Raw genomic sequence first — 23858 nt, forward strand, 5'->3', positions numbered from 1 at the left:
CACAACCCCAAATCTCCTAAATTATTCTCATGTCAAAACCTTGTTGATCTCTTTAAATTAGTCACTGTAATCGCTTCTCAGCCTTTTGACTATGATCAAGTGTACTGTTTTTATCAGTTTAAAATAATCACTGTGGGAAGTTTTTCACCTATTCTAGAGATGTGTCTATCACTGAAAATATTTTGGGAATGCATCTCTTTCACAATTTTCTAAACAGGTTTCTCTTAATTGTCACCAAATCCTAAATGAGAAGTGTTTGCTCTTAGGGTATGTATTTTAATGTTAGAAACAACTAAACATCATCCCAGCCTAAAGGCAACAAATTAGTTACATAGTAAGTTAAAAAATTTTCTTTCCATTGGGTTACCCAACATTCTGTCTTGCTCACTAAGAGCATAGATTGAAATATGACAGCTGTTTTCTTTGACTTTTAATGTAAATCTAATAGCAGTTCTCTTAAGAAATTCTATTTTGTTTCAGAAATAAAGGGCAGAGTTCTTGGGCTATCATTTCGGAAGCTTCTTGAAAACCCATATGTTTACTCGCTTTTAACACAGTGTCGCTGGTCTGCAGACAGGTGTTCTATACTTGGTCTGTGTCTGAGTGGGGAAAAGGATAGGAGATGTAACGTACAAATAGGAAAAGGAAAAAAAAAAAAAAATCCCAGCGTGTTTGCAGTGTTTTCCTTGAGCTGTTAAGAGACTGATCACATACATAATGTACATTTTTACCACTTCTCATCTCATTTCTACTTTTCCTTATGTTTAGGTATGACCTCACTCCATTTATGCTGAACTCTAATTTTATCCAACATTCCTGATATTTTCTGTTGTAATGATGTTGGGTCATTTAAGTTCTGCATTATGGTATTGTTATTTGATATACCTTTCTTTCTATTAAATATAAGATCCTTAAAAACATGCTCTGTACATTTCATTGATTATCGTATCACATAAAGCCCCATTACAATAAATTCAAATGGGTTGGGTGTGATGGCTTATGCAATATAATCTCAGCACTTTGGGAGGCTGAGGCAGGATCTAGCTTGAGCTCAGAAGTTTGAGACCTGCTTGGGCAACATAGTGAGACCTCATCTCTACAAAAAAAAAAAAAAAAAAAAAAAGAAAAGGAAAACTAAAATTAGCTGGATCTGGTGGCACACACCTGTGGCACACACCTGTAGCTACTTGTGGGACTGAGGCAAGAGGATCTCTGGGTGAGGTACAGGCTGCAGTGAATCCTGATTGTGCATGTCACTCCAGCCTGGGTCACAGAGAGAGACCCTGTCTCCAAAAATGAAATAAGCTAGATTAAATTTTTTTTAAAAAACAATTAATATTAAATGAGTAAATGATGAATATTTGAACAGAAGAGATTGTATATAAAATGAATTTACAGAGTTGGTATGCAGTTGTGTATACAATTCTACAAGGAACAGAATCAGGGATATATAAGGAAAGATCTGCTTTAGTCAGGGAGGAAAATAGAAAGAATTCAGAAAAAGAGTCATAAAAGTTTGGTTACTAATGAACAGACATTTATTATGCATTGGAGTATATCAGAGTTTTGCAAGAAGGAGGAAGTTTGCTAAGATTATATTTGAAGCTCATATGTGCTTTACAATTATTATAATTACAAGAATATTAAGCTCTGAAAAGCTAAAGACAATTATGTTTTCAACTCTGTAGAAAGACTTTCTATCTTAAAAATGAACAACAAAGAATAATTTGGTATTTTAAATATTTTTCATTATCAAATATGATCATATTCCAACTTATAATTTACAGGTACCTACAGAATATTGGACATACAGATTCAGAATCCATAAGGCTTTATCAGCTGGAATCAAGGATTTTTTTGGTACCTTCTTGGTCTTCATATCAAGTAACATTGTTTCAAAAAACAGAATTAACATATTTGCCATAAAGGAGTTTTTTGTTTTTTCTTTAATAATACTTCCCATACTTTCCAATGCCTAAAAACAGCAAGGTGGTAAAAAGAGAATTAGATGATGATGTTACTGAGTCTGTCAAAGATCTTCTTTCCAATGAAGACTCAGCTGAGGATGCTTTTAAGACAAGCGAATTAATTGTTGATGGCCAAGAAGAGAAAGATACAGATGTCGAAGAAGGATCTGAAGTCGAAGATGAAAGACCAGCTTGGAACAGTAAACTACAATACATCCTGGCCCAAGTTGGATTTTCCGTAGGTTTAGGAAATGTGTGGCGATTTCCATACCTATGTCAGAAGAATGGGGGCGGTAAGTTATTTTTTTTAAGTGATAAATTGGTATAGTAAATTGCAATTGGGTGTCTCAAATAGCTCATATTATTGCTGTAGTCGCATTATTTTTGAAACTTTCAATTCCATTGTAAAGCTAGGGAAACTTCTTTGTGGGAAGTGAGCCCAGATATGTTTTTGGATTAGGTTTCTATAGGAGCAGATGGGCTTGCTGTGTATACTCAGGGATTCCTTACGGGTAATACATTCTCAAATTCTTTCTCTGGAAGCTATAAACATCTCTGAATTACTGACTGGAACTTTTCTAACAAATACTGCATCATTTATGCCTGTCACTTATTCCCTTTGAAGAATAACCTAAAGCTTGTGATAGATGACAATACTGGTGAAGGCAAACAGAATTTTCTCTCCATGATTTATTAATTCTTAATTTTAAGTTGCCTCACTCTTCAAAAATAAAGAAGATATGTAATTTAGAATAATTATGATAGTCAAATGCTGATGAGAACGTTTAGATCCCCGTAGAAAGAATGTGAACAGATAATATAATGCTAGACATTCTTCATCCTTAGGCATTTTATATATTTCATTTCCAGTTCTATGATATTTTGGGGCAATGATCAGTTTCAAAGAAAATTTTAAAGAAATTAGCAACTGTAATTTTAAACAAAATTATCTGTAACATCATTGATATTCTTGCTATTAATATTTGCATTTGTGAATGTAATTAAAAAGGCTTACTTAGCAAAAATTATCTTAGAAGTCTATGGAAAAAACTTTACAAAGGAGAAAATTGTTCATATATGGTGATAGTTTTATAGTACACCAAAATCAAACTGAATTTAACTAACATTGGGTTGAAATGTTATTATCTATGTGTATGAAATATTATTTATGTACATGTATATGCTGTTAAAATAAGTGTGGCCGAAAATGAGATATTCCATAAGTCATGCATTTCAGGACACAAAGTATATAAATAATATTTTGGTATTTGATTATAGTTTGTGATAGTTTTATTGACTGGAAAAAAATATGGTTTATTTTTAATGTAGTTGTAATCTACAAACCTTATATCAAATAATATAATATAACCCATGCATATGTAAATTTTTTCTTGGCCACTGAAGCATGAAACACTAAGATGTTATGGTGACAAAATATGTTTAAGATATCTTTTATTTAATACAAACAGGAACAAAACAAAAGGTTTGGAAAAAGGTTTGCCCATTTGGCAAATCTGCTTGAGAGATAAAGATTGATAGAGTCAGTGATGCACTATGTATCCCTATACTGAAAAACTCCTTAGCTAGCTGGTAACGTCACATGTGAATTATTTATCAAATCAGCTGTAAGCAACTATGTACTATCCTGCTTTTTGTTCTCACGCATCCTTCCATTTGCCAAGAGAAGCAGAAGATAAATTCCTGTTTTGAGACTTTTTTACCTTGTAAATCTTATTGGTCACACTGTTAAGGAGGATGGCTGATTTGGCTGAAAAGTCAGATTGACTTCCACTTAGTACAACTTCTGTCTTGGTTGATAGTGCTAAAAGATTTTATATTTAGTAATTGGTTCTTAGCAAAAATGGCTCCTCCTTCTTATTTCCATATGTTAAAAAAGTCAAAATATCTTTTCTAGTATTATTTATTTTCTTCTAAATGGAAATACGAGAAAGCAGTACTGTACATACTATAAAATACCAATTGATTTTTCGTTTCAGAATGGTTATAGTACCAAAACTTGTACTCAACATACAGTATAGCATTGGATCTTCTAGCTGTTGGAGGAATATCTTCTGACTAAGCAACCAGAAGTTAATACTCAGCCTCAGGCTATAAAAATCGTATTCGTGAATCATTTAAGCACTTTCTGAATAATAGAAAAAAGGTATTAGAGTCAATATAAGTGTATTTGCCTAATAATATTATCCTTTTAAAGCACAATGGTTAAGCGTAGTAGGTGGTATAGCATAAAAGCTTCCAGATCAGGTTTTGAAGTCAATTTGACTGAAGCCTGGTTATTTTTCACACTAGCCATGTGACCTTTCACAGCATTTGCTCAGGCTTAGTTCCCACTCTGTAATATAGGGTTAATAATGGTATCTATCTCCAAGGATTCTTGTAAGGGGCAAATTAATAGCTACATGTAATGTGCTTAGAAATGTGGCTGGTAAATAGCAAATGTTCAAATATATATATTTAAAGCATAACACATTTATTTAATCGTAGTCTTACATGACATGAAAACCTTCAGAAATGAAGACACAAAGACAAAGGGAAAACTGTCAGTTTTTATACTTAGAATATGTGAAGAATAGGCAGTCATGTAGAAATGTGATTGGACAAAAGGGTATGACCTAATGAGAATAGACTAAAGGAAGAAAACCCAACAAGTCCTGTCTGTTCCGATTCTTTCTGGCCTCTAGAGTAGCATTCCTTCCTCCTGGGTATGAAATAGGACCCCTCTGGAATGAGGATCTTCAAGGGAGAAGGGAGAAAATGACACTTCTAGGTGTTGGGGCTTGCTTTGAGGAAGAGGCAAAGTAATGGAATTGTGTCTTCTTCAGAGTTCTCTATAATTACACTATATAGTAATTCAAATATCTTTAATGAGATAAACTGAATTAGTATATTTTCTACTGTGACTATTGAAAATATAATCTATTTTTTTGTTCTTGTTTCTTTAGGTGCATATCTTTTACCATATTTAATACTACTTATGGTAATAGGTATTCCCCTTTTTTTCCTGGAACTCTCTGTGGGTCAAAGAATTCGGCGAGGCAGCATTGGTGTATGGAATTATATAAGCCCTAAACTGGGCGGGATTGGATTTGCAAGTTGTGTAGTAAGTTTCCTGGTATGGTGTATGCTATAACATAAACAGGTTTTGAAATTATAAATGAAACTTCAGAGTGTGTGTTAATAAACAACTCTTTTATCACATTTTAGAAAACATTACTGGCATATGAATTAACACACAAGCTATAAATATTGCTATAGCTTAGTGTTGTTTATGCCTATTCTAAGTCTTGAGAAAGACATTAACTTTTTAGAAAAGATAATGTGTTCAAAATAAAAAATGAAATGAAGAGGATTTAAAAAATGTTAAATAGAATTTTATACATTTGATTTTATTGTTTTATGGGAAGAGGCATGAGAGTTTTAATGGAATCTCATTATTTTATTTTGCAGGTGTGCTATTTCGTGGCTCTCTACTACAACGTCATCATTGGCTGGAGTCTGTTTTATTTTTCTCAGTCTTTTCAGCAACCTCTACCTTGGGATCAGTGTCCTTTGGTGAAAAATGCTTCACACACTTGTAAGATATGTACAATATAGTGTTTTGGTATTTAAAGATTATAAGAGTGTCAAAGGCACAAGCTTTCAAGATTTTTTTTCTTTTTTAAAAAATAATATGGACACATCAGTCAAAATTATCATTATAACAGATTTTTCTCACTTTCAGGATTGACATTCTCTTCAGAGATAGACCTTTGTCACCATCTAATTTTTCTAGCTTTTTCCAAGTTATTTTACTCTGCCCTATGATATTAGGATAAAATATTACAAGCCTTCCCTTATTAACTTTGATAATCTTTATTTTGTATGCCCTGATTGATGCCTTACATTTTTATTAAAGCTAACACAAAGGGTACAGGAAGAAGAATTTTAAATAGTTGCTTTGAATGGAACTCATTTGAATGGAAAGAGTTGCTTTTATGTCTTTGGTTCTGTTGTTTCATACTTTTCCCATCATTTTTTAAAATCCCATAATATAATATAAATATTATGAGGAGGAGTCACCTATAGCAATGATGTCTAGTAAACATAGACTGTAATGTACAGGTCTAGTTTGTATTTTTTAAGTAAACATGCTTAAAGAAAGTAAAAACAAATAGATGAAATATTTTATTTAATCTAATGTATCAAAATATTATCAGTTCAACATATAATTAAATGTTATTAATATAATAATTTACAATAATTTTCTTGTACTGAGCCTGAAATCTAGTTAAATTTTACATTTATAGCCCATGTCACTTTAGGCTGGCCCTATTTCAAAAGCTACATGTGTTGGGTGGCCAGCATCTAGCATATTTGACAGTGCTTCCCCAGGGAGTCAATCCAACAATTCTAGGGGTTGTAGGGGTGATTAACCTGATTTGTTTAATTTATTTTGATAAGAGGACAGGCGTGGTGGCTCGTGCCTGTAATCCCAGCACTTTGAGAGGCTGATGCAGGTGGAGCACCTGAGGTCGAAGGTCAAGTCCAGTCTGGCCAACATGGTAAAACCACGTCTCTACTAAAAATTCAAAAAATAGCTGGGTGTGATGGCATGCACCTGTAATCCCAGCTACTCAGGTGGCATAGGCAGGAGAATGACTTGAACTCAGCAGGTGGAGGTTTCAGTGAGTCTAGATCGTGCAATTATACTCCACCCCGAGCAATGGAGCAAAACTCTGTCTCAAAAACAAATACATACATAAATAAATACATAAATACATAACAATAGGAAATTCACATATTCTTACTGCAGAAGTGCATAAGAAATAATACAACAGGATACATTTCTGTTGGTTTTTCAAATTTTTGCAAAGTTGAGTTTTTTGTTGTTCATTGTGAATTTCCATGCTGCTCTACAATGGTAGTACTTTTCTAGAAAGCATTAAAAACTCACTTATAGGTTTATTGGAAAAAAATTGTCTCATTGCTCTTTATATTCTGAAATGATTGTGTGTTACCTTTCTTTCTACAGTTGTAGAACCAGAATGTGAACAAAGTTCTGCCACTACCTATTACTGGTATCGGGAAGCACTGAATATTTCAAGTTCCATTTCCGAAAGTGGGGGCTTAAACTGGAAGATGACCGTCTGCTTGTTGGCTGCGTGGGTCATGGTTTGCTTGGCTATGATCAAAGGCATTCAGTCTTCTGGAAAAGTTAGTATATTAGAGTCCTTCCCTGTTCTGCTAATCAGCATTTCTGGTATCATTCCTCTCTAAAATTCTGTTACAAATTTCTGTGGGCAAATCGCACATAACACTTCATTCTAGATAATTAAAGATTAGTGGAAAGGGAAACTTTAAAGGTATGCTTAAATTTAAGAAAAGAGACAAAAAAATAAGTATTTTATAGTGAAATCTAAAGTTAATTATAATCTTTCTTTATTTCAACAAGATCTTTCAAATTTTGTTAGTACTTAAAAGTCCTTTCTTTTTGCCATTTTTTTCAATTAACCCTAATGTTTCAGTTCTCTGATTACCAAGTAGTTAAATTATGGAAGCTGGAGAAAGTGGTAGATGAGTAATTTATTCATTTTGTTTGTTTGATATCATTTGTTTCTCTCTGCTGTAGGTAGTCTAAGGAATACTTGTGTAAGACATTTTGAAATAATGTAATGTGGAGTGTTTCTTAAAGCTGTGAACATCATTAAGCAGTTAATGATAATTCCAACAAGGAATTCAGAGTAATGCAAAAGACTAAATATCATTTCTGCTAAGGAAAATTGAAAATTAGAATGGGTGTTGTTGAAAAAGGCATTAAGTGAATTCTAGATAGCTTGTTGGTTATTATTTTTAAAAGACGCATTAGTAAAGTAATTGCTATTCACTATTTTGCATTCATATTACTTTAGTTTTCATTGTCACTGCCGCTGTTCTAAAGCTCTCTACAGCTCTTGGCTGGATCCTAGCAAGAATTTACTGTTGGCTCTTCGTTCTGCCCTTTAACAGTCCTGCTGTGCTATTTTCCTTTTCAAAGTATACATCTGATTTCAGGCTTATTACCACTCCTCATCATATACTAGCAGGAATGGCAGTAGTAGTAGTAAATGGTAATCAAGTTGTCTCTGACAAGAATTAGACTAAGAACAGTAATAGTAGCTAATATTTATTACAAATTTAATTTGCTTTAGGTACTGTGATAATTACTTTTTATACTTTATCCCATTTTATTCTAAAAACAACTATTAAAATGTAATTTCCATTTTAGAACCATTTTACAGATTTAAAATAAACAGGTTTGAGAAGTTAGGTTAACTTATCCAAAGATTCATGGCTTCTAAGTCCTAGTATTTGGAGTCAAATGCAAGCCTGTCTAAATCTAGGTTCTATGTTCCTTAACTGCAATACTCTAATGTCTCACACTATCCTATTCCCACCAATTAGAGGAATCTTTTCGGGCTGATGTCTGTCTAATTCATCTTTGTTTTCTGTTACTTTATATTTAATTAAAATATTTACTGACCTTTTAACTTGTAACTTGTAGCTGATTTTACATTTACCTTCCTGCTGGAAACTCTGTATCATGTTGTTTTTCGAATTTGTAAATATACTTGATAGCACATCTAAATATCTTTAAGTCTTTGGCAAATGTTAATTGTATTATATGACTAAATAACTTCAATCAGCTTGTTCACTTGTGTGTGTCTTCCACTATATCATAACCATATTATAAGTGAAGGAATAGATTCTTAAATAAGACCTACCCATATTTATATGATTCCAAATAGAATATCATTTGGTAGAAAACTAACTGTGGTCATCCAGAGAAGTTCAAAAACCCTTGTACTCAACTTCTCTTACTACCATGTTTTGTTTCTGTTTCTTTTTAGTCTGTGTCTTAGCATCACTTAAAAAAACTATTTATGACTTTCTTGTCACAGCATTTTGGGGTTGTTTTTCTCATGCCATGTAGTATAACTTTCAAAAATGCAATACAGTTTATTTAGTACATACATTTGTTATTTCAATGAGAATGCTTTAGGGAAAGACTAGCATTTGGGCAATATTTGAAGAATTTAACAGATACTGACGGGGAAAAAGCTACCTGTAGGTAATGGAAGCAAAGAAGATGTGAAAGCCAAAATTGTCACAATTCCTCAGTCTGAAAAAATGAGTTAAATATAATAAGAACGACTTTATGAGGAATTAAATGTTAAGCTTTGTGTTTACCTACCAAACAGAAAATGCTTTCAAATAAACAGTGTCACAAGTGCAGAATAGCGAAACATCATTTAAAGCTAGTACATGGAAAAACAACTTAGACGATTCAGCAGCTAAAAGAATGAATCAGCTGGTGATGTGCTCAATCAAAATATACACAGTTACACATGCATATGCATATACCCCAAAATGCTAATTGGAAACTGCATGAATTAAAAGAGTTATGATAGGGACACTGTCTTTTGAGCTAGATAGGCACACCTTAGTTAGACCACATCTGCAATGCTGGATTTTACTGAATTCTTGTATTTTCTTCTTTAATATGAGAAATTTCAGCTCTGTGATCAAAGTCTTCAAAGAGTTAAATCAAAATAAGAATAAGGCTGCTTTGTGTGGTCATAGAAAACAAACCTATGATCAAATATTAGGTATTATGGAGGAGGTTGTGATGGTGGTTAGTCTTCAAAGAAAGAAAGAAAGACCTTTCAATAATCAAACTCGGTAATAATGAAATTGGTTGCCTCCATGGTAGAGAGCTCAGTATAATTGGAGGTGGTCACACAGAAGTGGCATGTGCCCTAGTTATAGCATCTATTAAGGGGATGCCTGCCTCAAAGATGGGGGACAGAAATGAGAAGCTCTAAGTTTTCTTCTAATTCTAAGGTAGTATTTTTACTCCAATTACTTTGCTATTGTTACTACTACTGTGCTAAGTACTATGCACACATTAGCTTGCTTATTCTTTCTATCAGCTAGATAATTTGCATATTTTATCCCCATATTACTGCAAAGTCGACAAGCTTAGGAAAAATAAAATAAATTGGCCAGAATTAAACAACCAATACATGACAGACAAAGCTAAAACTAGACTACAAAATTTTCAAAGAGAATGATACATTCTATAGGTATGTTGATAATAAACATTTTAATATGTAAAACAATAATTTGTGTTTTTGATTTTTTAAACAGTTTAGTAAAATGAAAGTATTTTATACAACCTTTTAAATATTAAAATAGTCTCTTCTTACTAATGTCCTTGCTTTGATAGCCATAATGGTTGTCAAGGCCCAGGGGGTTCTTAAAAATCACTCAAAGGAACATGTTTCATTGTATCATTTTCCAATTTTAAAAATGTATACTTCTTGGACAATGTGTAAGAATCACCTATTCATTATTTTTTGAACAAATATTTATTAAGCACTTACTATGGTCTAGACACTGATGTAGTCTGAAAATACAGCAAACAATGTACCTGTCCTCATGGAGTTTCCATTCTAGTGGCAGAGGCAGCAAACAATAAACAAATTTATGAAATAACTTCAGGTTACAAGACATAAAGCATGGAAAGGAGAAAGTGGTTGGTATAAACACAGTCAGTAGATTGAATTTAATCTATTTTAATCATATTATGCAACTGGCCATTTTGGTCCAATAAGATTGGAGCTATATGACTGAATGTAAATAATTTGTGTTTAAAAATGACACAGATACCTATGTAAAATGCTGACTCCTAAAACACATCTTTTCAAATCATGGAATTTAATAATGAAATGCTTTGTCCTCCTACCTGCTCACAGAGAAATAAAACTGATGTGTTGCTTTCTTAAAATTACTTAATTGTTTAAAATATTGATTTATTTTTCTCCATATTGTATGATTGAAATGTTCTTGTTCCTTTTTAGGAAACTGTGTTAGAATCTTATTGAATCCAGATCGGTGACCTTAAGAATTTAAATGTTTGTTGAATTCATAAATAAAAATTGAAATGTCTGGATATATAATTAGAATATAATTTTCAAAATACTGCAGAATGAAGATAAGTTTACACTTTTAAGAATTGTGTGCAGGAAGAAAAACTCAAATTCCTATAAATCTCCCAATGAACACTGTATTTTAGTATCTACTATTTGTTAGGCAATGATGGATATGCAAGGATAAATAGGCCACAGTCTGTCCTCATGGAACCCGTAATTTAATGAGTGAATTGTTTACAAGAAGAAAAATTTAAATTCTTGTAAGTCTTATCTTAATGTGCAAAATTTTTAGTATTATATTATTGTACGACAGTATTACGACACATTCTAATGATGATTAAAACATACTAAGTGAAATAACAGAAGCACATAGGAAGTGTATGATAGTGGCGGGGCACGGTGGCTCATGCCTGTAATCCCAACACTTTGGGAGGCCAAGGAGGGTGGATTGCCTGAGCTCAGGAGTTTGAGAACAGCCTAGGCAATATCGTGAAACCCAGTCATTACAAAAATATAAAAAATTATCTGGGCATGGCAGCAGGTGCCTGTAATTCCAGCTACTCAGGAGGCTGAGGCAGGAGAATTACTTTAACTCGAGAGGCGGAGGTTTCAGTGAGCTGAAATGGCTCCATGACACTCCAGCCTGGGTGACAGAGAGGGACTCTGGAAAGAAAGGAAGAAAAGAAGCAAGAAAGGACGCAAGGAAGGAAGGAAGGAAAGAGAGAGGGAGAGAAAGAGAAAGAGTAATCCATCTGAAAGCATTCTGATTTTTTTCAAAGTCAAAAAACTTGAGTGAAGGATTAATCAAAGGATTAAAACAGAAATTATTTAAAAATCATGTTTGTTACAACTAATTAAAATATGATTTGTTTTAAAAATATTGAGTTTTAAAGTATGCTGACATTTTATCCGTATTTTTTTCCTTAGGATATGCCACGTGTTTAAATATGATTATTACGTGGGTAAAACTAGAGAGAAAGTGCCCATTATTGTGTAGCCGTATATTAATATTGTTTGCAGTTATTATTGGACTTGCTGTCTCTTTCTTGCCCTGATGCATCATCTGCTATGACACTTTTTCCTCCATTGTTCCTGTTCTTCCATTCCTTCCTTCCACAGATACATATTATAGAGCTACTATGCCAGCAACTGTGTTAGGCGTGTGGGACATGGTAGTAAACAGAAGAGATCCTAACCCTTACTAGCTTATGTCCTGGTAGAGAGTACAAAAAATAAACACAGAAACACAGAAATAAAATTCCAAGAGTGCTGAGTGCTCTAAGCAACAGCAAACCCAAGGTAATATCACTGAGGGTTGGCAGGGGGCAGACGGAAGAGAGGATGGTAAAAGGCATTACTTTATTTTTGGTGGTCAGGGAAGACCTCAGTGAAAAAATGAAGATGAGACTAAAATAATAAGGAGGAACAAGTCATCGCAAATAAGGAAGGATGCTTCTGAAGGAAGCTGCAGCTCTGCATCCCAAGGCTGGCAGAGCTTTGTAGACTCACAGGATAGCAAGGGCCTAAGTGGCAGGCAGGCAGGCAGGCAGGCACTCTAGTGTAAGGCTTTGTAGGCCAGAGAGTGGAATCAGCACTTTATTCCAATAGCAGTGGAAATTCCTCTAGTGTTTTAAGCAGAGTATGACATAAACCAAGAGGCAGCCAGAAATTCAGGTAGGAGAATATTATGAATAAGCTTCTAGATGTTTGGCTTTACTAACAGGATGGAGGGTGGGGCTATTTTCTGAAATAGAGCTGGGTGCAAACAACTTTGAGAGAAATTCAGAAGTTTCTTTCTGAACCTGAAACATTTTAGAGACCTATTAGGCCTCCAGAGAAATATGTCAAGGAGGCAGTGAATGTCTGAGTAGCACAGTTCCTTTTCTATTTTAAATACTTGCTGAACTGTTTAATGGTGAAAACTGCTGAAGTGGAAAGTAAAATCTTTACATGTTCGATTGATTGGGTTCTGGAGGATACAGCATAGGGACGGTGCTATGATGAAAGCTTTACAGAATTGCAATGAAACTTTGGTTAAAATAAAAAGAAATTGGGAGGCTGAGGCAGGAGAATCACTTGAACACGGGAGGCGGAGGTTGCAGTGAGCCAAGATTGTGCCATTGCACTCCAGCCTGGGAAACAAGAACAAGACTCCCTCTAAAAAAAAAAGAAAGAAAGAAAGGAGAGAGAGAGAGAAGAAAGAAAGAAAGAGAGAGAGAGAGAGAGAGAGAGAGAGAGAGAGAGAGAGAGAGAGAGAAAGAAGAATGAAAGAAAAAAGAAAAGAGAAAAAGAAAGAGGACTCTAATTTGCTACATAGAACCAAAAAAAAAAAAAAAAAAAAAAAGCAGGAATTTGCTAGGTAGTTAGTCCTGTTCATTTCTGTGTTAAATATTGCTTGTTTTACAAACTATAAGGAATCAACATTAATCAAGCTACACCATAGCTTATGGATTTCTTTCACAGGAAATAGTTTTTAAAATTTTAAATTATATCTTAAATAGGATCTTAAGACTGAATGATGACTCATAAACCATTCTTAAAGGATGACTTTAGAAGTTATTAATAGTTTTATTAATCATTCCATGTATGAAACAGTGACTGTCAAGGTACAGAACAGGACATATAATATATACAATCTTAGCTATTAAACATATAGTTGTCATTGCATCTCACTTATTTTTATTTTTCTTTCTTTGCAGATTGTATATTTTAGTTCTCTGTTTCCATATGTGGTACTTATATGCTTCTTAATCAGAGCATTCCTTTTAAATGGTTCAATTGATGGAATTCGCCACATGTTTACCCCTAGGGTATGTACCGTATTTCTATTTAAAGCTTATGATCATGAAAGCATTATGTTTATTGTTAAAATGTTCTAAGTTATATTTAAGGACTAATTGTTCTAACATATGCACATTAAACTTTTAAATTATAGTTGTTAACCAGTCTAGAAAAACATAATTATATCCATTTATCTCCATTTTTTAATACTCCATTTTGATTTTACAGTAAGACTATCAGTATTTCAATTTCAAAAGTCCCTCTTTTGTAATAAATGTATTTCCAATTTTTATACTGATTAAACTTTATAATTTTTCAGTCTTCACTTACTTTTTCCCTTCTATTCCAATGCTTTTTACCTTTTTTCTGTGTCATGAACCCTCTTGAAAAAGTGACAAGGATTTTCTTACCAAAAATTAATGAACATATTAATTTGTTTAATGGCTCCAGAGGTTGACCAATCATCTAGAATTCATGAACTCAGATTAAGAAACCCAAATTACTCTCTCAGAGAAAAATCAGTGTTTTCTTTTCTTAGTTAATTGTCCTTGAGGGTTTGTATCTTCTGGAAGAATATTTATAATGATCAGCTTGTGAAATTATGTAACTTCTATAGCTGTTAGAAAACTATGTATATTTTAGGAAAATTCTCTTTAGACTCCATCAAGGGCTTAGAACTTATAATCTATGATGCAATTTAGTAGAGCTAAACTCAGCACTGGGCACATTTACCTGGTTAATCATAACTGTGGACTTAATTATAACTTCTTATATTGATTTAACAGGAAACAAGTTGTTGAGTGTATATATATATACATATATATATATTTATGTACATACATGTACTGAAATGAAGTTGCACCCCACTATTATAGGCAGACATAAAGATGAAACTGTCTAAAGATATGATTTCAAAATTAGTTTAGAAATTAAAAGTTATCTGAAGGATGAATGTGCAGCCAGCAATGAGCTGCGAGATTTGGGCAGAAGGGATTAGCTTCTCTGGAATTCTTTGTCATTCCTGGCAGCTGCCTTGATACTGCGTAAGAAAAGCTGTGTTCTTTGTGTGTCTGGTTCTGAGTTGGTATTCATTTTGTAGTAGCAAAAATGCTGACACTGGTGTCTGGTTTTCTCAGCTACTTTAAAAGTCCTGTTTAACATTTAGAGTTCTTGGAACTTCTCTGTGAACAACTAAGATTTATGAGTTTCAGCCACACTATAATTTAAATCTGCTTCAAATGAACCATACTGAATGACCAAAAAACTTATATGTATAAAAAAAAAAAATGTTTTCTGAGTTCAAGACAACCAAATTCTGTGTGAAGTTTTAGAATACATTCTTTTTCTAAATTGGCAATTGCTTGTGACAAAATTCTAAACATTTGGTTTAGCTAAATATTTTAGAGTTTCAATGCTTTGATATAATAATTATATATAGCCCTAATACTGAAAACTGCCGCATGAATTAACATTTTTGACTGGGACTAGGGATCACTATTACAGTGTTAATTTTCCTTCAGCTAACTTTTCATTGAGTGTTGATAAGATTCTGTATTACATTTCTGTAGGATGTGATAGTCAATGTGAGAAGTAGTTGTAAATTTTTTAAAATTTCCATTTTATGTAGGTGAGAAAGTATGGAAGCACATCAAATACTCCTGAAACAGTGAGCGGAGATTTTAGTTCAGAAATTGGAAGGGATCCTAGTAATGTCTTTAGTAAATATGTGTTTCCTGCCATCTAGTGGGTAAAGTAGAGATAGACAGTTGAGATTATTTTAGTAGAATACAATGTAGCAATGGTCAGTAAACAATATGCATATGTTAATTGCTAATAAATTATGAAAATAATCATATGTTTAAAAAGCATATTTCATAGATTTTAATAACTAAATTTAGTTGAAGCAATACATCCTATTATTTGAGGGAACATGGATTTTGGAACCTACCTGTGTTCTTATTTCATCTCTACCTCAGAGCTGCTGTGTAACCTTAGGCAGGTTACATAACCTTCGTAAGACTCAGTTAATAGTAGCAACAACTTCGTGAGTTGTTGTGCATATTAAATGAGGTAAACCCTATAAAATGATTGTTAATGTATTTGCCATAATAGCTGATATATGTTAACAGTTACTGAGCATTTTTAGAGTGTGGTAAGCACTGTGGCGAGTGGTACACTTCTTATTACTCTGATCTTTCTATTGAAGAAGCTAAAAGTCAGAGAGGACACGATTTTTGGAGAACATGAGTTCTCCAGAGAGGTTCAGGCAGAATCAGAATCTGAAACTCTCGGGAGAACTGATGTTTTTAGCCATGTTTGACATTGCTCTCAATAAAGGCAATTTTCTTGTCATGGTAAAAAGAGATATAATGCCAATTTAAACGCTATTATTACTGAAATCAAACTGAACTATTTATTGAGGTCTGTGCCACACATGGCTGATCTGAACCGTTTCATTTAAGTTTTCATTGTAAACAGTGATAATTATCTAAGACATAAAGTACAACTACATGGTATATATGTTCAATATTCTGATTCTGATATTTCAGAAACATACAACGTATAATGGTCAAATTTGGGTAATTGGGATAGTCATCACTTCGAACATTAATCATTTCTTTGTGCTGGGAACATTCCACATTCGTTCGCTTATAATACCATATTTGTTTGTAAACTATACACCAAAGAACTCGTATGTGCTCCTTCGTATGTTGATATTTCAGGTTCAAAATATGGGAACTTTGGATCTGAAAGAGTATCTTACAGACAATATAAATGAATTTCTTCTATTTTCAAAGAAAAATCTTTTAGTAGACTTTTGAATGAATAAAGAATACATATGTGAATATGTAAAGTACAAATAGTTCAGCTCTACCAAGTTTATAATTGTTTTCTACTTCAACCATTAGATTAACACCAGAAAACACAAAACATGGATTATAAGTAAACTAATTTACTAACTTTTATTGGTAATTGAAGTGTCTTGCTACGGGAAGGAAAAAGACACAATGGGAAATGATTGAAGATAATTAATTTTTCTTCATATTCTCATTTCATATTTACTTTGATAATTAGTCTTAAAATACCTAAAAATTACTATGTAAGTAGAAAATTTCCATGTACTTAAATTCTCCATGTAAAGACCTGATAAACTTTATTATTCATATTTTTTCTTTCAAAAAAAAAAAAAGTTTATTTAATCTTAAGATCATATTATTTCCCAGATTTCAATAACCTTTGGGTGCATAAACATCACTATTATATATTTAAGCAGTTGAGTTAATTCCATAAAACTTAATTATTCTGAAATATTATATTGTACCTGATTCTATTATGTTTATTTTTAAACAGCTTGAAATAATGCTGGAGCCCAAGGTCTGGAGAGAAGCTGCTACTCAAGTGTTCTTTGCCTTAGGGCTGGGATTTGGTGGTGTCATTGCCTTTTCAAGCTACAACAAGAGAGATAACAACTGCCACTTTGATGCTGTCCTGGTGTCCTTCATCAATTTTTTCACTTCTGTCCTGGCAACATTGGTGGTGTTTGCAGTTCTGGGCTTCAAAGCGAATGTCATAAATGAGAAATGCGTAACACAGTATGGATATTAATTTCTATTGGCTTTATTTCTTATTTTTTGTTATTTAGAATTTTATGTATACATGATAGTTATACATATTTATGAGATACATATGATAGTTTGACAGAAACATATAACATATAATGGTCAAATTTGAGTAATTGGAATAGTCATCATCTCAAACATTAATCATTTCTTTGTGCTGGGAACATTCCACATTCATTAGCTTATAATGGCATAGTTGTTTATAAACTATACACCAAAGAACTCGTATATACTCCTTCATATGTTTTATTTTTCAGAAATTCAGAGATGATCATGAAATTTTTGAAAATGGGAAACATTAGTGAGGATATTATTCCCCATCATATCAACCTTTCAGCTATGACCACAGAAGATTATCATTTAGTTTATGACATCATTCAAAAAGTGAAAGAAGAAGAGTTTCCTGCCCTACATCTCAATTCCTGTCAAATTGAAGAAGAGCTAAACAAAGTTAGTGAGCCATGTTTGAGCAATAAAATAATTCTCATTCAGTTAAAATATGTGTTATCCAGCAGACTTCCTTCTGGAAAAGGGCCTTAAAATGCCCAGGAAAGCTCTTAAAATGCCCAGAGAAGCTCCTGGGCATTTTAAGGCCTTCAGAATTTATATTCTTCATTTTAGACAATATGTTTTCTTAAACGGTAAATTAAATTAAATTAAATCAAAATTGCTTTACTTTAAAAAGTTATTTCATTCATTGAGTCACAATAATTTAAAATATGAATATCGTGATTTTTCATCATAAAATAATGATTAGTCTGAAATATTTCTTGCTAGAATGTTCAACATAGAATTATGGTTCTCATCTACATATACATTACATGATTGTTTTGATGCATGAATAATTTTAAAATAGACATTTTAATAATTGTGTTCCACAAGTCATTGTCAAGTTCTTTTTTTTTTTTTTTTTTTTTGAGCTGGAGTCTTGCTCTGTCACCCAGGTCACCCAGGCTGGAGTGCAGTGGTACAATCTCAGCTCACTGCATTCTCTACCTCCCAGGTTCAAGCAATTCTCCTGCTTTAGCCTCCTGAGTAGCTAAGATTACAGGCATGCACCACCAACCAGGCTAATTTTTTTATTTTTATTAGAGACGGGGTTTTACCATGTCAGCCAGGCTGGTCTCAAACTCCTGACCTCTTGATCTGCTCGCCTCGGCCTCCCAAAGGGCTGGGATTACAAGCATGAACCACTGCACTCAGCTGATCAAGTTCCTTTTCTTAACTATATTGTCTTAAATAAGAAATAGATCACCATTAAGAAATGTCCTTGTATTGGCTGCCACTGTCTCCCGTATGTCAAAATGTAAAACATAATGGACAAATTAGTCATTAAATCATTTACATTATGATAGCTAACTGTACTTGAAACTAAAGAGTCATGTGTGGATATTATTCATTAAAAATGTAAAGCCATCATTAATATAAAAACGTCAAACTCCTTAAGGAAATATTTAAATAATTAGTAATGTACCATTCAAAGTTTTTTTTTTTTTTTAATTCTCGTCTATTTTTGAGACAACACAATCAACTTGAAATTCTCATCTATTTTTGAGACAATAACAATCAACTTGAACTTGAATTTTGGTTATAGGTACAGTTACATAGATGAAGTAAGTTGTAATTTTAGAACTCAATATTTGTGGTATTTATAAAAATAAACTCACATTAATATTTGTAAGGAATTAAATTTCTTTTTTTTTCTTTTTTTTTTTTTTTTTTTTTTTTTTTTGAGACGGAGTTTCGCTCTTGTTACCCAGGCTGGAGTGCAATGGCGCGATCTCGGCTCACCGCAACCTCCGCCTCCTGGGCTCAGGCAATTCTCCTGCCTCAGCCTCCTCAGTAGCTGGGATTACAGGCATGCGCCACCACGCCCAGATAGTTTTTTGTATTTTTTAGTAGAGACGGGGTTTCACCATGTTGACCAGGATGGTCTCGATCTCTCGACCTCGTGATCCACCCGCCTCGGCCTCCCAAAGTGCTGGGATTACAGGCTTGAGCCACTGCGCCCGGCAAGGAATTCAATTTCTTTCTGCCCAATTGGAATATCTGTCTTTTTATTCATTTTGTTATTGGATTTGACTGGAAGTTCATTGTGACTTCTGGATTAAAACCAGCGTATCAGCCCAACTGTTTTTTTGTTTGTTTGTTTGTTTGTTTTTTAAATTAGGGAGGTAGGAATAGTAGAAGTAAAAAAGGTAAAGATTTAGTTTTTTTATATTGAAAATTGGCTTTCTATAATCTACTTATTCTGTTCACATCATTTTATTTTGCATTCGCAGTTTTCTCTTAAATAAAAACAAGTTTATTATTCATAGTATATATATTTTTTCACAGTAATTGAGCTAATTTGAGGTAAGATAAGACTACATTTTAAAATCTTTATATATGAGCCAACAATAGTTGTATATAATTCGTATTTATATATTTATGATAAGTCACTATGCATATTCATAAGCTTTAACAAAACCAAAAATATTATATATTATTCAATATAAATTTTCATATTTGTAGCCTTGTGAAATATTTAGTATATACAACATAATCATGCACTCTATTTAGTAATTGTAGACAGACTTTCATTATTTGGATCTGCTTGATCTAATTAAATCCAGGTTCTGAGAATAATAACATGATTCATCAGGTTAAGAGCTGATATGAGCCTATTTCCAGCAGTCCTGGCCATTAGTTAGAGATTTTCCTCCTTATTGTGACTGATATATAGAACCATTCTTTAATTGTTATTCTGTACTAACATTCTATTTTGTGTATTTTGCAGGCTGTTCAAGGAACTGGTTTAGCTTTTATTGCCTTTACTGAAGCGATGACACATTTCCCTGCATCTCCCTTCTGGTCAGTGATGTTTTTCCTCATGCTGGTAAATCTAGGCCTTGGCAGCATGTTTGGAACTATTGAAGGGATTGTCACACCCATTGTGGACACTTTCAAAGTGAGAAAAGAAATTCTTACTGGTGAGTTTTTTTGTATTTGACTTTTCATTGAACAAATCCAGGCCATTTTATTCTTGGTGAAAGTTAGAGATAAAAGCTGGAAAGTCTTATATTTTGAGTTTTATTAATGTCTATTATTATTATTTATTTATCATTGTATACTTTGTATAAATTTATTTTATTATATTTTAATTATAAATATTGTATACATATTCTATAACATGGATTTTTAAATATAAATTATATTTTATCATTTATTAATAATTATTGTTATAATTTATTAATGGTAATGTCATTATGAATTACTGACACTAAACTCATGGAGTGTTTGTGTATGATTTTGTATACAAGTCAAATAATCATAATTAGAGCAGTTCAGGTGCAATATTCCTATCCAAAAAGTGCATAGCTGAAAATGATAAACCTAATTCCAGTTCTTGTATACAGCAGCAATAGTGATTTACTAGTAGTTAATGCCTCCAAGTAGAGAACAAAATAAAATGGTTTATCAATATGGATACTAGCTAATATATCCAACTTACAATTATTAAAGTACCAGTTTAATGCATCATACTCCCATTTAAGGGATTTAAAGTACATAAAAGAAATTATAAGAAATAAACAAATATATTAAAAAATCTCCAAAAACAATAACACTAAAATTAAAATCAGATTGCATCGATAAGACTGAAAGCATGTAAAATACTGATAGAGAGCATAATGGATTTTACATGTAAGAATTCAGAAGAGTCTAAGTCATCTAAATACATGATGAAACTGTCAGAGAAAGAGATGGAAGCTGAATTGGAAAGAGGAAGGATCTTCTCAAGGGTCAGAGAATGACTTTAGTAAACATACATAAACAGAGATAAAGGCAACAGTAAGAAAGCTAACCAGACAAGAGTACAGACACAATACTGGTAAGTGACGTAAAGTAAGACTCGATAAAAATTATACAGATGACCTTGACTGTTGGGCAATGGTGTGCAAATCCCCAAGGCTCTTTTTTAGTCATAAAAAATTGACTGATAATTTATGTGTAAATAACTCTGAAATATATACCTTTATTGCTTGCTGCTCTGATAAGTATGTCTGTATGTGTTTGTACATGTGCACGTATGTGTGTGTATAAAACAATTCAATTTCAGCAGTTTGTTAATATTGATAGCTATCTATCCACAATTCAGCTGAACAAAAGTGAGAAACTATATTATTCAGGAAAGTGATTTCTACTTCTTAATAGGAAAATTGAAAATCCATATCCTGCCTGACATGCAGGCTAAAGTCATTTTTGTATTCATGTCATTGCTTGTCATATCCAAACTGTTCCCTCTTATAGTAAAGGGCTTACAGGTTAAGAAAAAAGTAACAGTGTAAAGGGAAAATCACATAAAGTAGTATTTTCTAACTCCTTCTAGAAGACTTATTTGGAAAGAGCAAAGGGGAATTCACCCTCTTGCCCACTTCTTGAGTTTTAGGATCATACTGATACTTCAAATAGTAGTCATATTTGACCGCAGTGAAATATTATCTCATTTTCTGTGGTAGGTGTGCTTTCTTCTCTTTTAGTGCAGTAAGATTTAGACAAATGAATTACTCATTATCTTTTTCCCTCACATCTCCAGCAAAACTCTTACTGTCTGTACCACTTATAATGTACTTTTTAATATTTGCCTCATATTGTGGTGTAATTAGGAGATAATGAAAGTGACAGAGGCTGTTTAGGCAGACAGACTTATGTGCAAATACAAACTGGGCTACTTCCAGCCTGAGACTTTAAGCATATTACTTAATGTTCTTCAGGATCATTTCTCTCATCTGTGAACAAAGCAATACATTGTTCAATTGGGATGTTATAAAAATTAAGTGAGATAATGCAATCTTATTTTATACTGTGGTAAGCATTTAAATTTAATATGCAGTGGAATCCAAGTAAATGTTGCTTTTTAATTCTACATTATATGTTTACATATTATATTCATTTTTGTATGATGTAACTCACAGCACTAGGATAGTACTTAAGAGATGGAGATAATTTCTTCATGTAACACATACTTGCTGAAATTGTTAGGGAACACTACACTCGAATATATGGATGTCTTTTTTCCTTAGCTACCATTACTATTCTACTTCTTTCAAGTTTACTCACCTCTGCCGAAGTGTGATTGAGAAATGGAATGTGGTTATCTATTAACTTTGAGGGCTTCTCTGCTAATAAGCACAAAAGAATAAAGAGTCTAACAAAAATATAGGAATATCATATGTGTTTCAAAAACTTCCCTAAGGAGTAGCTGGTCAGAAATCTATGCATCTGTTTCTTATATATTACTGGGGAAAGTTTTTTAACAATTTTTCTTAGATGTTATTTGAATGATCGGATTGCTCAACTCCATTATAATTTGTTTCCAAACTAACCTGTTCAGTCAAAGATAAAGATACAAATGTGGATTGATGCTGAGGTTAAGTCTGGTCATATTTTTCCAGTTATGCTTTAAAAGTAACTTATTTCAATCAAATAGATAATATATATGTTTCATAATCTTATAAACTTCATTAGTCTCATTATTAATTAAAAATTTTTGTATCTATTTCAATATTATGTAATATTATTAAAGGAAGAAATGATCTATGAATTTTTGCTGCCTGAAGAAGTCACTTTGCTATTAATTACAGAAATACAATATGGAAATTTATACTTTTAAAATTTTCTCTAAATTTTGTCTCATTTATTATTGTACTTATAAATGAGTTTCCATAGACTCAGGGAAATAAATTGCTGTGTTAGAATAAATTTGTATGACTGTTGTGGCTACACAACAGGTAACCTAATTCCTAATACGTTGTATGCCATGTATCAGGAAAGGTATTACCTATTTATACTACAGTCATGTTATAAAAGTTTTAAAAGTTTGAATATAATAATTTATAATAATGTTTAAAGAACTTGGCTCTGAATAGAATCTCATTTTTTCATTTTGTTTCTTTTGTCTAGTCATCTGTTGTCTTCTGGCATTTTGTATTGGCCTGATATTTGTGCAACGCTCTGGAAATTACTTCGTTACAATGTTTGATGATTATTCTGCTACATTGCCTCTGCTAATTGTAGTAATTTTGGAGAATATTGCTGTATGCTTTGTTTATGGTATAGATAAGTAAGTATATTTGCTTTTATTCATTCACTTTTATCTCTATTTTGAAAACATCAATTATTATTATTCTTTTCATTTAGAAGAAGAAAGAAATGAATAGAGGGAACAATTCTTTTTAAAATCAAATATTTTACAGGCTCTTATTGATTCAGAAGTTTTGGTAAAGTAGATTCTCCTATTGGGTAAGTAGAATCGTATAGGATGTAATAGTGTATGGAATTTTAGAGCTTTGATTTAGTCCTTCTTATCAAACTGTAACTCTCAGGATCTAGTAATTATTGACAGTGTTCAAAGAACCTTACATTCTTTGGAGTTGTTATCTGCATTTCACAGATAAGGAAAATCAAGCTTAGAGAGACACCCTGTGAACTTGCCCATCACCCACTTGGACAGCAGCAGACCTGGGACTCATAGCCAT

The 23858-nt window shown here is 32.7% G+C and overlaps 1 protein-coding gene across 1 annotated transcript in view; it reads left to right on the plus strand.

Annotated features, from left to right (window-relative positions):
• The window catches only part of SLC6A15 (solute carrier family 6 member 15), a 53026-nt gene that overhangs the window by 20656 nt on the left and 8512 nt on the right, over positions 1-23858 (plus strand). The window contains exons 2-10 of the mRNA XM_003927845.4: positions 1788-2260; positions 4931-5088; positions 5436-5562; positions 7000-7181; positions 13639-13749; positions 17072-17313; positions 17598-17790; positions 20120-20312; positions 23284-23443. Of these exons, the coding sequence (XP_003927894.1) occupies positions 1972-2260; positions 4931-5088; positions 5436-5562; positions 7000-7181; positions 13639-13749; positions 17072-17313; positions 17598-17790; positions 20120-20312; positions 23284-23443 (1655 nt within the window). The 5' untranslated portion in view covers positions 1788-1971. The remainder of the gene's footprint in view (positions 1-1787; positions 2261-4930; positions 5089-5435; positions 5563-6999; positions 7182-13638; positions 13750-17071; positions 17314-17597; positions 17791-20119; positions 20313-23283; positions 23444-23858) is intronic.

This window comes from Saimiri boliviensis, chromosome 7 (genome assembly GCF_048565385.1).
Source record: "Saimiri boliviensis isolate mSaiBol1 chromosome 7, mSaiBol1.pri, whole genome shotgun sequence".
Classification (NCBI taxonomy): Eukaryota; Metazoa; Chordata; class Mammalia; order Primates; family Cebidae; genus Saimiri; species Saimiri boliviensis.